This window comes from Oryzias latipes, chromosome 2 (assembly GCF_053564925.1).
Source record: "Oryzias latipes strain Hd-rR chromosome 2, Olatipes_Hd-rR_3.1".
NCBI classification, from domain to species: domain Eukaryota; kingdom Metazoa; phylum Chordata; class Actinopteri; order Beloniformes; family Adrianichthyidae; genus Oryzias; species Oryzias latipes.
Genome location: NC_136238.1, coordinates 41748401 through 41763014, shown reverse-complemented (window position 1 = coordinate 41763014; position 14614 = coordinate 41748401). Strand labels below are relative to the sequence as shown.

General features: G+C 39.4%; 1 protein-coding gene across 4 annotated transcripts in view; it reads right to left on the bottom strand.

The window, feature by feature from the left end:
* Positions 1-14614, bottom strand: part of LOC105358837 (uncharacterized) — a 182659-nt gene that overhangs the window by 164516 nt on the left and 3529 nt on the right. Inside the window, exons 3-16 of one of the 4 annotated variants that reach the window (XM_078939605.1) lie at positions 12640-12789; positions 11898-12023; positions 11657-11817; positions 11428-11515; positions 11238-11324; positions 11031-11075; positions 9485-9544; positions 4552-4572; positions 4324-4356; positions 4153-4236; positions 3650-3718; positions 2215-2286; positions 556-624; positions 267-485 (exon numbers count right to left, since the gene is read on the bottom strand). In XM_078939605.1, coding sequence (XP_078795731.1) covers positions 388-485; positions 556-624; positions 2215-2286; positions 3650-3718; positions 4153-4236; positions 4324-4356; positions 4552-4572; positions 9485-9544; positions 11031-11075; positions 11238-11324; positions 11428-11515; positions 11657-11817; positions 11898-12023; positions 12640-12789 — 1163 coding nt within the window. In that variant the 3' untranslated portion in view covers positions 267-387. Of the gene's footprint in view, positions 1-266; positions 486-555; positions 625-2214; positions 2287-3649; positions 3719-4152; positions 4237-4323; positions 4357-4551; positions 4573-9484; positions 9545-11030; positions 11076-11237; positions 11325-11427; positions 11516-11656; positions 11818-11897; positions 12024-12639; positions 12790-14614 lie in introns of those variants that run through there. The other 3 variants (XM_078939610.1, XM_078939608.1, XM_078939599.1) reach the window with 3 other exon arrangements.

The window sequence follows — 14614 nt, the reverse complement described above, 5'->3', positions numbered from 1 at the left end:
TACGTGTGCGAGTTTGTGTGTGTGTTTGCGTGCGTGTGCGCTCGCGTCTCATTGATTATTTCATTGATCATTGACTTGCCCCGTCCACGTTTAATGTATAAAAAATAGGGAGGGTGGGGGAGGCATATTTACTGGTCGCACACTCTCAAATTTTGGTCGCAAAATGCGACCAAATGGTCGCAGTCTGGAGCCCTGCACATCATTTTTCTTTATCTGCTGAAGAACAAACAGGAAGACACAAACACCACTGATGGTCATAATGCTGCTTAAAAATACAAATAAATTTAAATAACAGTAACAAAATATAAAAAATAAATTTAGATCAGAACAAAACTTTCCATTATCATTCCAGAACATCACAGAAACTATTCCTGGAGGTAACAGTTGTTAAGACGGCTCAGAGGTGGAGACGGTTCCATCAGGAGAACCTGAGGAGTCTTCAGGTCTCTCTGCTTCTGGTAGATCATTCTCAGCTGATCCAGAATCTGCAGAAATCACAGAAAGACTCAGACTGACAGAAACCAGGAAAAGACTCTCTGGTTTCATGATCCTCACCAGTTTCATGATGATCCTCTCCAGGTGGATCTGTGTTCTGATCCTCAGCTTCTCTGTTGGTTTCAGGGTCTTTCAGAGTAAAGAAATAGATAAATAACTGTTTGTTTTCCAGGATGATTAACTTTATTATTACAAAGAATTCCTGATCAATTTCAGTTCTAGTGAGTTAAAGAAGGATCAAAGTGATCAGATCTGATCTCTAATCTCTCCTGCTTCTGGACTTTGAAAGCAAACTAAACTGGATCTTTTCCAGAGCAGATCAATGACGCGTCATGAATGTTTATGGTTTAGGTCAGGGGTCGGGAACCTATGGCTCGCGAGCCATATATGGCTCGCGAGCCATATATGGCTCTTTTGATGGTCACATGTGGCTCGCAGACAAATCTTTAATTATACTTTTTTTTTTTTTTTCATTAGACCAGTCCTCGGCGCGATGCGATGCCAAAGGCGCGCAGTAGTAGCGGTGCTTAGAGAGAGAAATCTGCGCCAGCACTTTCAGTTTACTATTATCTATTATTTCACAGAGTTTGTACCAGCCGGAAACCTGTGAATTGCCGTGGCTAAAACTGCGCGCTCCCGTCTCTGAGGAAGAGCGCGCAGTTGCGGAGACGGGATGTGTGAGGAAGAAAGCAGAGGGTGGGGGTTGTGGGGACCGGCTGCAGCCAGGGGTAGTTGGGTGAATCGCGCAGGGATTGTAAAAACGTAAAACCCGCTGCCTGTCACTCACTGCGGCGTGTGAGTGTGTCTAGCTCCCTGTCTGCATGTGAGCAGTCTTTGTCACATCTAAAGAACATTCAGACCTAAGATCACGTTTAAAGTCTCAACGCCTGCATGAAGCAGAAACTCACCACGTATCAACCAGACTAGACCATCAGCAAAACCACCACGAGAAATACTCATCATTTCCTAGCAACAGCATAACAATGTTATTGAAAAGAATCCACAGACTTATTGTACTTTAAAAATGTTGAAATTACATCAAATGCACACATTCACTTGTATATTTAGTTTTAAACATATTGTCGCGGACTGAGTTTAACTTGGCTGTTGGGCCGCGTTTTAAGTTCTGGAGTTCTGGAACGCATGAAGCAGAGATCTGATTGGCTCTCAGTTCTGTCGCTCAGCCTGTTGTTAGGTAGTTTGGACCAATGGGGTTCAGCTATGGGCCAAATAAGGGAAATGGGAGGGCTGGAGCGCGAGCAGGTGAATATAAAGTTGGGAGAAGCGCTCTCATCTCGCTGGAGAAATTCAGGAGTTGCTGAATTAATTGTACGGCGTTTGTTGTGGTCTACAGTAACCAGAATAAAGAACCTTAAGAGAGGTTATGTCTCCGTGTGGGAAAGGGAAACTACATTATTGTATGGCTCTTTCGAAATTACATTTAAAAATATGTGGCGTTTATGGCTCTCTCGGCAAAAAAGGTTCCCGACCCCTGGTTTAGGTTTTAGAAATCAGTTCAGTCCCAATAACTACATAACTGTGTGTCTGTCTCTCTGTCACTTACCGCATTGCATGATGGGTACAGTGAAGTTAGTACTGAGACTGTTTCATGCTGCCTCACTAGCTCCTTGTGTTAATGGAGTTAGGGGCGTGGCTTCTGGGACAACACTTCCATGTTATCCAGACTGAAGCAAATAGTGATGGTTGATGTTAGCTCACCTGGATCAGGGTTGGAGTCTGAGGATGGAGCAGGATTCTCAGCTGGTTCTTGTGTGTTTGAAATGTTTGACTCTGTAATGAAAATAAAATAGGAATTTTGAATAAAAAAAATGTCATAAATCTGCATCAGTTTCTAACATTGTTCAGCTACAATCAGTCTACAGCGCTCCAACTGTTACCATGGTGACAGCTTTTTACTATTATGAGATCTTTACAAGACAAACAATGACTAATTATCAATGCAAGGCTTCAATTATTGTCATTTGATTCATTTCTTTATTTCCCTCTTCTTTATTGTAGATTTGAACCTCTGAATAAAAACCTTCAGGGAACAACAACATCCTCCAGATATGTACTCAGACCAACAAAACCTCTAAAATCATAAACTGATGACATCCACCCATTTAATATCAAATTCACCATCAATACAAAGTTCAACTTGAATTTTCTTCATTGAACAAATATGTTCTTAACCCTTGTGCTATCCTAAACACTTTACCGTTGGGAGTTGGGTCATCTAGACCCACTAGACAGTGCTCTGAACCTTTTTTCTTCAATGATTTATGATCTTCACTGGTGTCCATCAATCAATCAATCAATTTATTATTTGTATAGCACTTATAAAAGCCAAGGCAACCAAAGTGCTTAACATAAAATCCAATAAAATCACAAACAATATGATGCAATAAAGAAACAATCACAATAAAACAATAAAATCAATTGAACAATAAAAGCAATAAAACAATAAAAACAATAAAAGAATTAAATTAATAAAATGAACAAGTCCCACTAGATACGCTCACTGGAGTTAAAAGCCTGAGTAAAAAGATGTGTTTTTAAAAGAGTCTTAAAATTACTGACAGTTCTGGCAGACCTCACAGAGAAGGGGAGCGCATTCCAGAGTTTAGGACCTGCAACTGAAAAGGCTCTGTCTCCCCGAGTCACAAGCCGAGTCCTGGGAACCACTAAAAGCATTTGATCTTCAGACCTTAGGACTCGACATGGACGATAAACATGCAAAAGCTGAGAAAGATACTGAGGTGCCATGAATTACATGAAATCTTTCCACCTTTCTCCACCTTTGTCATGGTAGGGAGAACACGTCAATGCAAGGGTGGGGTCATCTTGACCCCATAGGATAGCACAAGGGCTAATCTGTTTTTATTGTAGACAATGACTGTAGCGTCAATGCAGGTCAAATAAAATCTTAGCATTATTTTAAAATCTATTTTTTTTTTTTGTAGATTTGACCCCAAGATCAATGACCTTTAGGGAACAACTCCCCCAAATACTGAATCAGGACTGACAAAAACCTTTACAATATAAAACTGACGACTCCGCCCATCTGACACAGACTTTATCATTAGTAATGAGTTCAATTTGAATAATTTTTATTGTAAAACTGTTCATTTTTATTAATAACAAGTTTACTCACCTGGGTCAGGTTTGGTTTCTGAGGATGGAGCAGGACTTGGATTCTTGGCTGCTCCTGGTAAGTTAGACTCTGTAAATATAGATATGTATATGTATATAATCTGAAATTTGTCTAATCTGCATCAGTTTCTAACATTGTTCAGCTACCATCATTCCACAGCACTCCAAACTCCAACTGTTGCCATGGAGACAGCTTTCTACTAGTGTGACCTGAGACCTTTACAAAATGACCAATGACTGTAGAGTCATTGTTAAATGATGACATCAACTCCACCCAAATCCAACAGCAGACAGAAAATACCCAAACGTCAAACAGCGCCTCCACCCATCAGATGATGGTTTTCCTCCCAAAGTCTTGAAAAGTATTGAGATGATTTTCAACATTTCCATCCAGCAGAGAAACAACCAGAAACTCTTTTTGGATGAAGTCATCAAAGACAGTTGACCTTTAGTCTGCAGGATGAAAGAAAATCCACTTTTTTGGTCTTTTCTAGTTTCACTCACCAGTCTGAGGGCTGATCTCAACTGTAACAGTGACGTTTGATGTTTGGTTACACTCTGCAGTCTCTAATAAAGACGTTGATTCCTCTGGAAAGAAATAACAATCAAATCACCATGATGTGATTATTGTAACTTTATTTAAATCACTGCTTTTTATTGAAATGTTTGACTCACCGGGCTGATCAGCGTCTCCACCTGCAGGTGAACCTAAGAAAAGAAAGTGATGATCAGGTCAGAGGATGTTCTTCATCCAGCTAAACATCTGGATGTTCAAGCATGAAGGGTTAAACAAACATCAATGCTTTGTTTACTGAAGATTCATCCCACCGTCTGCATTCTAAAGAAGAATAAAGAAAAAGAGGAAGATGTGTAGAAACCAGGACACTAAAGTGTTGCACTCACCATTCTGAAGCCTTTGTGTTTCTGTAAACAACAAAGAAAGAAGGTCAACAACGGTTTGTTTTTGAGATTAAAAGGGACCAGCTGGAGTTTATGAAGGAGCCAGTTGCAAAAAAAGATCCTAGAAGCAACAAGACTCCATAGTAGAACCAGAAAATGCTGAATCAGCAAATAACTCCAGCAACAAAAGATTTAAATCACTTGAACCCCAAATCAAATCCCCTTCATCAAATCCTAATGTAATGGTGGTGTAATTTTTAAAGTATTATTAAACTTATCAGAACTTTCTAACTTTAATAAAAACCATCATCATCTTCACATGGAAACAAAGGAGTCATAAGCAACAACAAAGGATTCTACAGCTGAATCCAAATTCTTCCCCTACCCCTCTGGCTCCTCCCCATTGCTCCAATCATAGGGGCATTTGGAGCTGTAGTGGTGTCTGAACTGGATATTTAAGGGGAAGCTTAAGGAACTTAAGTCTGATCTTCATCGTTTAGATGCCTTGCCGTCAGTAATCCATATTTTCATTTCATTCTTTCATGAATTCACACGTTCCTGTTCTTCCACAAAGACTAGCATGAGCTAGCTAGCTAGATGAGGTTCAACCATTTCATGTCCTCATGACTAAACGCAACATTGAATTTATTTTGACAGTAGATCACGTCACATTGACGTGTAAAAGAAATCTCATTTACTAGAATTTGAGACAATGTATTGCCTTATAAGGTCTGAAATTTAAGACCTATTTAAGACCCACGTCTGCCACCTCTCCTTTGAAACCCGTCAAATTTACTGCTCGATGTCTTGATGCCCTGTCTGCAGAGCAACCGACAAAGTTTTCTGGACTTTTTGTTGCCACATTATGAAAACATGGATGATGTTGAGCGAGTAGCTTGGTTATATATGTTTTGGAGAGCGATCAAAGGCGCTATGACGGCACCTGCTCTCAGTCTGCTAGGCAGCCAACCACCCGCTGGCCAGGGAACAGTGAAGCTAGCTAGCTAGGACTGAGTGACGTGGCTCGCTGCGCTGTCCATCGCTGTCCGTCCATCCATGTGGACAAAAATCAGGACAAAAATCCTCACATTGAGCAGCAATAATGGATATTTTCTTTTACCCTTTGATCGAGTCACTGAAAACGTCACATGACCAAAGCTGAGTTGCGTCAACGTTGCTATGCCTCGTGGTAAGACCTCAGATCGCGTCTGCTGTCACACTGAAGCTGGAAATTTGAGTGTCTAACAGTGCGTTGGGAAAATAGACGTGGGTGGAGCTACCGTCAACCTTTATTTAACAACTTACTAACATTGGACTCCACCCACCAATCAGATCACCAACATATCACCAAAGTCAAGGTACGAACAAGGACTGTACTGATAACTGGACTGTGTGATGTCACCCATAGAAAATGGCCTCCTTCTCACTCCAACCAAATCCAGTCAATTCATTTGCGATACGCCATGTTGGAGCCAGCCGTTTTCAGGAGGCAGTGATTGGTCCGAGTCCGTCTGAAGTCGGTCCATCACACATATGCGCAAAAATGTATCAAAATTCCAGAAATGTCGAGAGAGAAAATGTTTTTTCAATTACAAGGTTTCTATTGAATCTTAATTATGCGAACAAATGCCAACCAACTCACACCACCAGTTATTCAAAACCACAGGTGTGAACAATCCTTTGACAGCAGATACACCTCTGCAGAATGCGACGCCTGCTGATGATGTCACCTGCAACTGGAATTTTACGGCCGTACTGCAGTCGCGTCAAGAAGGGTTTCCATTGCAGTTTTGTGAAGTATGTTTATTTGATACGCCTCAAAAACCATCTCCTCCAAGCGCATTAAAACATGTTTTTTTCTAAATTTTCATGTTTCCATGAGACAAATTTATTATCGTAAATCCAATTTGCATAATTTCATAGTCAATGGAAACACGGCTTAATTCCATATTTCTGTGGCAACAGAAACATGGACTCATATTCATAGAATCAAAATTACTCAAATTTTACGATCTAGTAGAGTATTGTACCGCTCAAATAATATTCAAGGCCGAAAACAATTTATTACCGACGAATATCCAAAGGTTATTCATTAAACCTTAACAAATAAAAAGAGATTCTGTGTTTCAATTTGTGGAGTGAAGTTGTGGAACAGAACCAGTAAATGCTTGAAACAATGTCCAAACATAAAAGAATTTAAATATAGATACAGAAATATGATCATGGATAAATATGTACAAATACAAAAAAATACAGAATGTCAGCATTTGTAAATCTGCATACTTTGACAATACGTTTTGTTATCATTTGCATGTTGTTTGGAAATGGAAATTACATGTATATATGTACATACACACTTGGGTAAGGGCACTGGACTTGGATGGTGGGAGTACTGGGTTTAGTTGGGAGTAAGGATTTAAAGTAAAGGGGGTGAGAGTTTATAAGATTTCTCTTCTTCTCACTCCCTTTTGGAATTGTGTTTATATAATTTTGTCTTGTTTTGTTTTATATAATTTACTTGTCTTTTTTTGTTTTTTTATAAGTTTTGTCTCGTTTTTGTCTTATTTTGTTATTTTACACTTGTTTTCACAAGTCCAATACGGTGGCCGACAGGGCTCACACTACATACAAATGGAAAAACGCAACGGCATTACCCGAAGCGCGACGACATAACCGCAGCATTAGCATTAAGCGCAGCACAACGGAAGTGAGGACTTTTTTTCCGGGGAAAAAATAAAAGCCTGGCAGATTCAAACTATTCGGTACGACAGAATTTTAGGGCCACCAAAAAAAGTAAAATTATGAAATTTTAAACCGTAAATTTATAAGAAAAAAATTGTATTTTACGAGATTAAAGTGGAAGTGAGCATACAGGGCAGCAGCAGCAACAAGTGAACGCTGCAAAGCAGCAGAGCAGACCGACTAAACTTAGTTGAACAGGTGAGCTGAATGTTTATTGATAACGTTCCAAATGTCTGGAAGTTTATTTGCTTGATTTATGATTTATTAATGTTTTATTTTTTGATTGGTGGTTTGCAGGATCTCTGCAGGCGATGAAGCCGACGGCGACAGTTATGGAGTGTGCGCACGCTGTGTGTGTGTGTGTGCGTGCGTGTGTGTGAGTTGGAGACCCCGCGTGCATGTGTGAGAGCACGGGCGAAAGAGGGGGGTGAGAGCGCGGAGCGGGAGAGTTTGCGTCTATATTGTGTGATCGAGGACTGAGAACCTTAATAAAAAGATGGTGTCCCTCCCCAGAAGAAGTATTTTGTCTTATCAACTCGCTCTGGAGGCTGAGGATCCGAACGGGAAAGTGAACCCCAAACGAGGATCCGCTTTCGGCCCTGGAGAAAATCTAACCCTGCGTTTCCGACCACAGTCAGAAAGAAAAAAAAGAGAAGTTATTGCGCAGGTTCAACAGTATCCCTGCAGCTGTCCACCTGAATCCTTTCTTCCTCCATTAAAGATCAGATCTCTACGTCTGTCTGACACTTCTGTCTGAGGAGGAGCACTTTCTGGCATTTTCAACGTTCTAATGCTAATATAACAGATTATTTTCATTCCTCTTTATTGTTATATGTTATAACGGGGCATTTCATCTGGAGGAGGGGGCGTACGTAAAACGGTTTACTTCTGCATTGGTGTTGGGATGACAGGTTCATGTCGTAAGGTGACAGATGAACTTCAGGATATGTGAATGAAACGGAAAATAAAGGCTGCAGCGGTCCTCTACACCCAAATGTGTCTCTGAGCTCCTTATTTTATATATGAAACTCCGCTTTACCGACACAGAACCCCGGAAAAACCGATTTACACTGAAAATTATCTGATTTTGAGTCGCCAAAAGGTTCAGAATCTCATTGTTTTTTTTAAACCTATCCGGAAAAAAAACTTCAGAAAAGGCTCCACATAATCGATGACTTTTTTTTTGTAAATGTACAAGATTTTAAATCGTAAATTCACGAGATAAAAAGTTGTAAATTTACGAGTTTTTTCCTAGTAAATTTACGACTTAAAAGTCTTAATAAAAAAAAAAGACAAAGAGCGTTAGATACAGATGTCACTGTGGAGAGCTGAGTAAATTTATTTTTTTAGAAAAACGTATATTTGTAAGTAATCTAGTAAGAAAACACCCTAATCTTGTCCAAATATCACGTAGCTCCCAAGAGCGCTGAATAATTTGAAACTGATTTTTTTTTTTGGTTGGAAAAAAAAGTCCAAATTTCCGTTGTGCTAAGTTTAATGCTAATACTGCGGTTATGTCGTCGTGCTGCGGGTAATTTCGTCGCGCTGTCTCTTAATGCCGTTGTGCTGCGGGTAATTTCGGCGCGCTTCGGGTAATGCCGTTGCGTTTTTTCATTTGTATGTAGTGTGAGCCCTGTCGGCCACCGTAGTCCAAAATAAAAAAAGACTACTACTACTACTACTACCACTACTACTACTACTGCAACCACTTCTTCCAATCAGGAGTGAGCTTGTTGGAAGGCCACACCCCTACCACTTGAAAGCAGGATCAGGAGAATCTGTCAATCAAACATTTTGAACACTCGATGTGAAACCATCACCGAGACATCTGATTGGTCAGTTTATGAGTAGTATAACTTGTGATAAAGAAAAACTATCCTGAAACAGAGAGGATTATAAAGAACGTGTTAAAAATTATCTGATCCAGAATGTTCTTCTGACCAATAGAATGACTGAGGAACAGCTGTTTGTTTCTCTATTGAAGTCTATGGGATTCTGGCTTCTTGGAGCCAGCAGGTACTTCCTGTTTGGAGTCATTCAGTCCAGTTCTCTGAAACAGTCAATGGGTGCCATGCCAATATTCCCCAATATTCAGATTGTAACTCTGGAAAATGAGCTCATGCAGTGCAGTGATAATTACTTCGATATTTGGACGATGAGAAAGTGTTGAGGTGTCACTTCCTGTTTTACCCACCTGATAATGGAATGATGGCTGATCCGTTGCTTTGTCTGTCCTCTATGGTGTTTTCTGTGACTGAAAAGAGGAAAAAGGAAACACTCCATTCATTTCAGTTCGTTTTCAAACCACAGTGTTGGTCTCATCATTCAGACCTTTTTGCTTTTCTGCTGTAAACAACAAAGAAAGAAGGTCAACAATCACACAAACCTGGGGGGTATTCCAGGAAGCATGTTTAAACTAGCCTGACTTTAACACTGAACTCTGGCTGAAATCCGCCTGAACTTGCTTACTCGGGGTATGTCGGTTCCAAAAGACCGGATTTGAGTTGGCGTAATTACGCTCAACTTGGTAACCTCGAGTTAATGGGCGTGCACGTAAAGTACATAAAGACATTCTCAATGGATCGCCGATTTCTGGAGTCACCATGGAAACGCTAGGAGAGATAAAAAGAAAACGCTATACTTCAGTGAGATGGAGTCTGAGATTTTAATGACGGCGTATGAAGATTACACGTCCATCAAAAAAGTAACACGGCTGCATCATCAAAAGAAAGAGTTTCTGCTTGTAGTAGAAGAACAGACAAAGTAAACGCAGAGTTTCTGATCTTGTTTCCATTTTCCTTGTGACGCATACATAATAACTTATCCAATTTTGACAACTTAAATGAACTTTCTTGAACTCTTATATGTCTAAGTTTGCGCCGGTAGATATGCTCATTTTTATAACAATAAAAAGGACGAAAAGAAAATGCACAGAGTGCATGAATTCCTTAAAGACTTTTCCATCTTCGTCACTACAATAATCGTCGGTAGGGGTGCTATATAAACTCATCATCCTCTCCTTCACTCTCACTCATGGTGCAGAGACGTAAGCATAGTAGGACAAAATAACTCGACAAAACACAGTAAAACAGCTAAACAACTAAACACAATTGGTCAAAAACTCACACTTAAACCCAAATCCGTCCAGACAGGCAAAGGGAATGGTATCCCACAATCCCTTGCGGTGCCGATCTAACAGCAGCACCAAAGTTACACTTACTAATTGAAATAATTTGAATGAAAGGAAAATAAATGTCTGATAACTACGTGTTATTTTTAAACTGACTTAACAAAAAAAATTTTTTTAATTATCTTAACTAAAGCAAATAATTAAGTTAGATCAAAGTAAAAAAGTTTATCTTTCCAACATCCATATGTGGTCTTATCACCCTCTCATGGTGGATAAAGTATTATCTGAGCTTCTTCATCCACTAAATTATCTTTAAATGGACACACCATGCTGCTTCGCCTCTCTGCAAACAAACTAATCTTCAACTAAACCTGCTCCAGACCAGGTTATGTTCAGAGCATGAGTTGCTATGGCAACTTGACCTACCCTGAAACATACCTCCATCAACTTCCTTAGCCTCAAACTTACAGTGGGAGCTAGCATAACCTGCTTTCTGGAATACCCCCCTGAACCCACAACAGGTTTCTGACTCTGAAGGGTTCCTGCTCAAAGACAGCGCCTCCTGCTGGTCGTACTCTCACATTTCATTACAGAAGAATCAAGAACTCACCTGCAGAAGACCTCTGTTCATTCCTTCCTCTGAACATTTTATGAACTGTTCAAAAAACAAAAACAGAGTCATGAAGTAAAAGAGTGATGCTGAGGACTTTGGCTACTCTGAATTCATTTAACACATTCAAAAGAATGAAAGATACTCAGATAATTGACACAGATTTGCTCTTTTAGCTGAACTGAAAAAAACTGAAGATTTTCTTACTTTTGAAGTGGAAAATCAAGAACACTGCAACCCCAATCAGAGGAATAACAAAAAGAAACAGTAGAGAGTAACGATGTCTTCCTCCATCTACAAATAACAGATCACAGTAAATAAACAGTCTCATGAATGACTTGTTGTGGGTTTTAGTGGTTCTTGTGATTCTCTGGTTTCTACAGACATGATGACTCACCAGAAAAGAGAGGGTTCTTCAGTTCTGTGCTGTTCTCAGAGCTGACAAGATTTTTCAGGCTGCAGATAAACGTCTCCTCCTTTGTGTCCTAAAGACAAAGTTTAATCATCATGGACAGAAGTCAAAACTTTGGAGAAAATTTGTGTTTTTGCTTTTAATCATTCATAGATTTGTGAAGAAATAGTTTTTTTCCTCATTTCTGGCTGAATGTCAAATGTTTTCTGTGCACCTTAGTGATCTGTAGCTCTTTCCCGTTTTCACGTCTGTCATCTAGAATCCAGAAAACCTCCACATCTCCCAGATCATCAGTTCTGTCAAAGCTACAGGTGAGGGTACATTTGTTTTTCTCAGGATTACAGTCAGGAGTAATTCTGGGTTTGGGGACTGGAGCTGAAAAGAGAACAAATACAAAATTAATAATGAATCAAATCAAATCAAAGCAAAGTTACAGAAAACTAACTATAACTTACAGAGAACTTGTAGTTTTTGAGCAGATAGGATTTTTCCGTTAATCTCTGGCGTGTACTCGCCGCCGTGCTCTGGTCTCACATCATTGATGGTCAGTTCACCTGTTTTAGTATTTAAGCTGCAGCCATCTGGAAGAATGACAGATATTTATGTTGAAATGTTTAACAAACAGAATGTGATCATTTACCATCACTTTATCAAAGTCAGTCCAACAATCACATTTCAGACAATAGAAACTGATTCTTTCCGTCACAAGACAAGAAAAACAACAGAATCCCATGAAGGTGTCAGAAATAAGACGTCATTCTCTCCTTCTGACCACCAGAGGGAGACATCTGTAGAGTTTTGACCTTTCCTTGAGCTGTATCCTCACTACAATTCCCATCAGCCTCTGCTGCCGTTCCAAAGTCCCACCAGCTGCTCTTCATCATGTAATCACCACAAACTATACTTAAGCAGACACCGGACTTTTACTGGTGTGAAGTCTTGTTCTTGCTGTTGTGTTCAGTCTGACTTCCTGTGTTTTAGGACTTCTGCCTGTTCTGATTCAGATTCACCTTCTCTGTTCTTGCTGCCATTAAAATCTATTGCTCATGGATCCAAACACCTCAGGCTCTTCATTACAGAAGGTTAGCGTGAATGTTGGCATCTTTGCATTTAATAGGAAGTAGACAGGATGTGACATCACAGGACACAAAAGTCTCATTTTAAATATTCATTACTGGAAAACTACTAAGTTCTCACCATTAAAGATGCGGTAGAAAGTTGTATCCCCTCCAAACCACTCTGCAGCCAAATCAGCTCCATGTTTCCATGTTATGCTGATGATGGACGTTTCTGCATCACCTGGACTGAGGACAAGGCTGGAGCCCTTTAACCCGTCAGTTGTCTTCTCTGTAAAGAAAAAGTTAAAGACGAGTCAACACCTACCATCAATAAAATTATCATTTTCAGATCAGCATTATTCATATGATCTTTTATTGTATTTTATGTTTATTTTCAGAGAAAAGTCCCACCAGATTTGTGTTTTTAATTCTAGATTTGTAACTCATACAATGTAATTGTTCCAATTACCACAGGTGTGCCCCAAGGCTCTGTCCTAGGGCCCCTGCTATTCATCATTTACCAGCTCTACCTCTCCTCCAAGCCTGACTCCACTCTTCCACCTGCCTCCATCTCCAAATGCCTTCTTGAACTAAAATCCTGGTTCACTGCAAACTTCCTTAAATTAAATAGCAACAAAACTGAACTTCTCATGGTAAGAACAAAGACCACCCTAAATAAACTCCCTAACTTCTCCCTTTCCTTCAATAACTGCTCAATAACTCCCTTTTATCTGGACTCCCTTACAAAACCATTCACAAACTTCAACTGCTCTAAAACTCTGCTGCGCGGATCAGAACACAAACCCCCTCAACTATGCATATCACACCCATTCTACAGAAGCTTCGCTAGCTACCAATGCCTCTCTGGATTAATTATAAAATCCTTATCTTGACCTTCAAAGTGCTCCATAATCTTGCCCCCCCCCAATATCTGTCTGACCTTATCTATGTTGCCATTCCCACCCGTTCCCTTAAAACTGCCTCCTCACTCCAGCTTATTACACCCACCGCTCGGCTCGTCACTATGGGGGGCAGAGCATTCAGCCGCTCTGCCCCCCAGCTCTGGAACTCACTTCCCTCAGGTCTGCAGGACGTGAACTCACTCCTGCAGTTCGTAAAAAATCTGAAAATCCACCTCTTCAGACAAGCATACCCACCATAATTAAGTTTATGATTCCATTGTTGTTTGTTTTTAACTAACGTGTCTTTCTTTTAATTGTATTTTATTGTTTTCTATCTGTAAGGCGACCTTGGATGTCTAGAAAGGCTCCATAAAAATAAAATTAATTATTGTTATTATTCATTATTATTTTGTGTGTAACTGTTTTTTTTTTTCAGTTGTGTATTGACATGTACACTCAAATATCAAAGTCGTATAAATATGAAATACAGTTTACAAAAGGTTGAAATTCCAGCAACATAAAACTACGAATTCTAAACAGTATAAATCACCTGACTACTAAAAATGTATTATATGAGAAAATGTATTGTATGAGTTACAAATCAAGTATTACACACAAACACACAAATCGAGTGAGACGATTATTCTCTCTATATCTTTTTATCAAAGAAATTAATTTCTGGATTAAATAGAATTAGAATTATAGCTAAAAGCAGAACGGCATGGTTCTGTAGTATGAAGCTTACAAACAGTGATAGTCGTAAAAAAAGAAAAAATTACCTCCAAATAACCATAAAGTCTAAATAAAATATCAGCTGTAATCTGTTCTGAAGCCAATTCAAGCCTGCAGGCTTCACAAAGGGTAGGTTTCCATAGCAACCATAGTCATTCTTACACAGATGGAGTTCATTCATGTGCTCTCCAAGTTTGATGTCTCTGCGTCAAAGTTCTTCTTTTAGTTTATCTTAGCAACAATGTTTCCATTTGCCACACGCAGATTTAACAAGCTGTTGTTCAAAGTTTTTTAGTGAACAACCAGTTAAGGCGACACGAAAGCTTAAGAATGTTTCCATGTTTGATGCTAAGATAAAATAACAAAGGGTAAAAATGTGTTACAAACCACTTTAATGTTACATTGATGACATTTAGCAGAACTTTTATATGTGTTGATTGAACTCATTTCTAAATATTTACAACAAAAAAACAGAATATT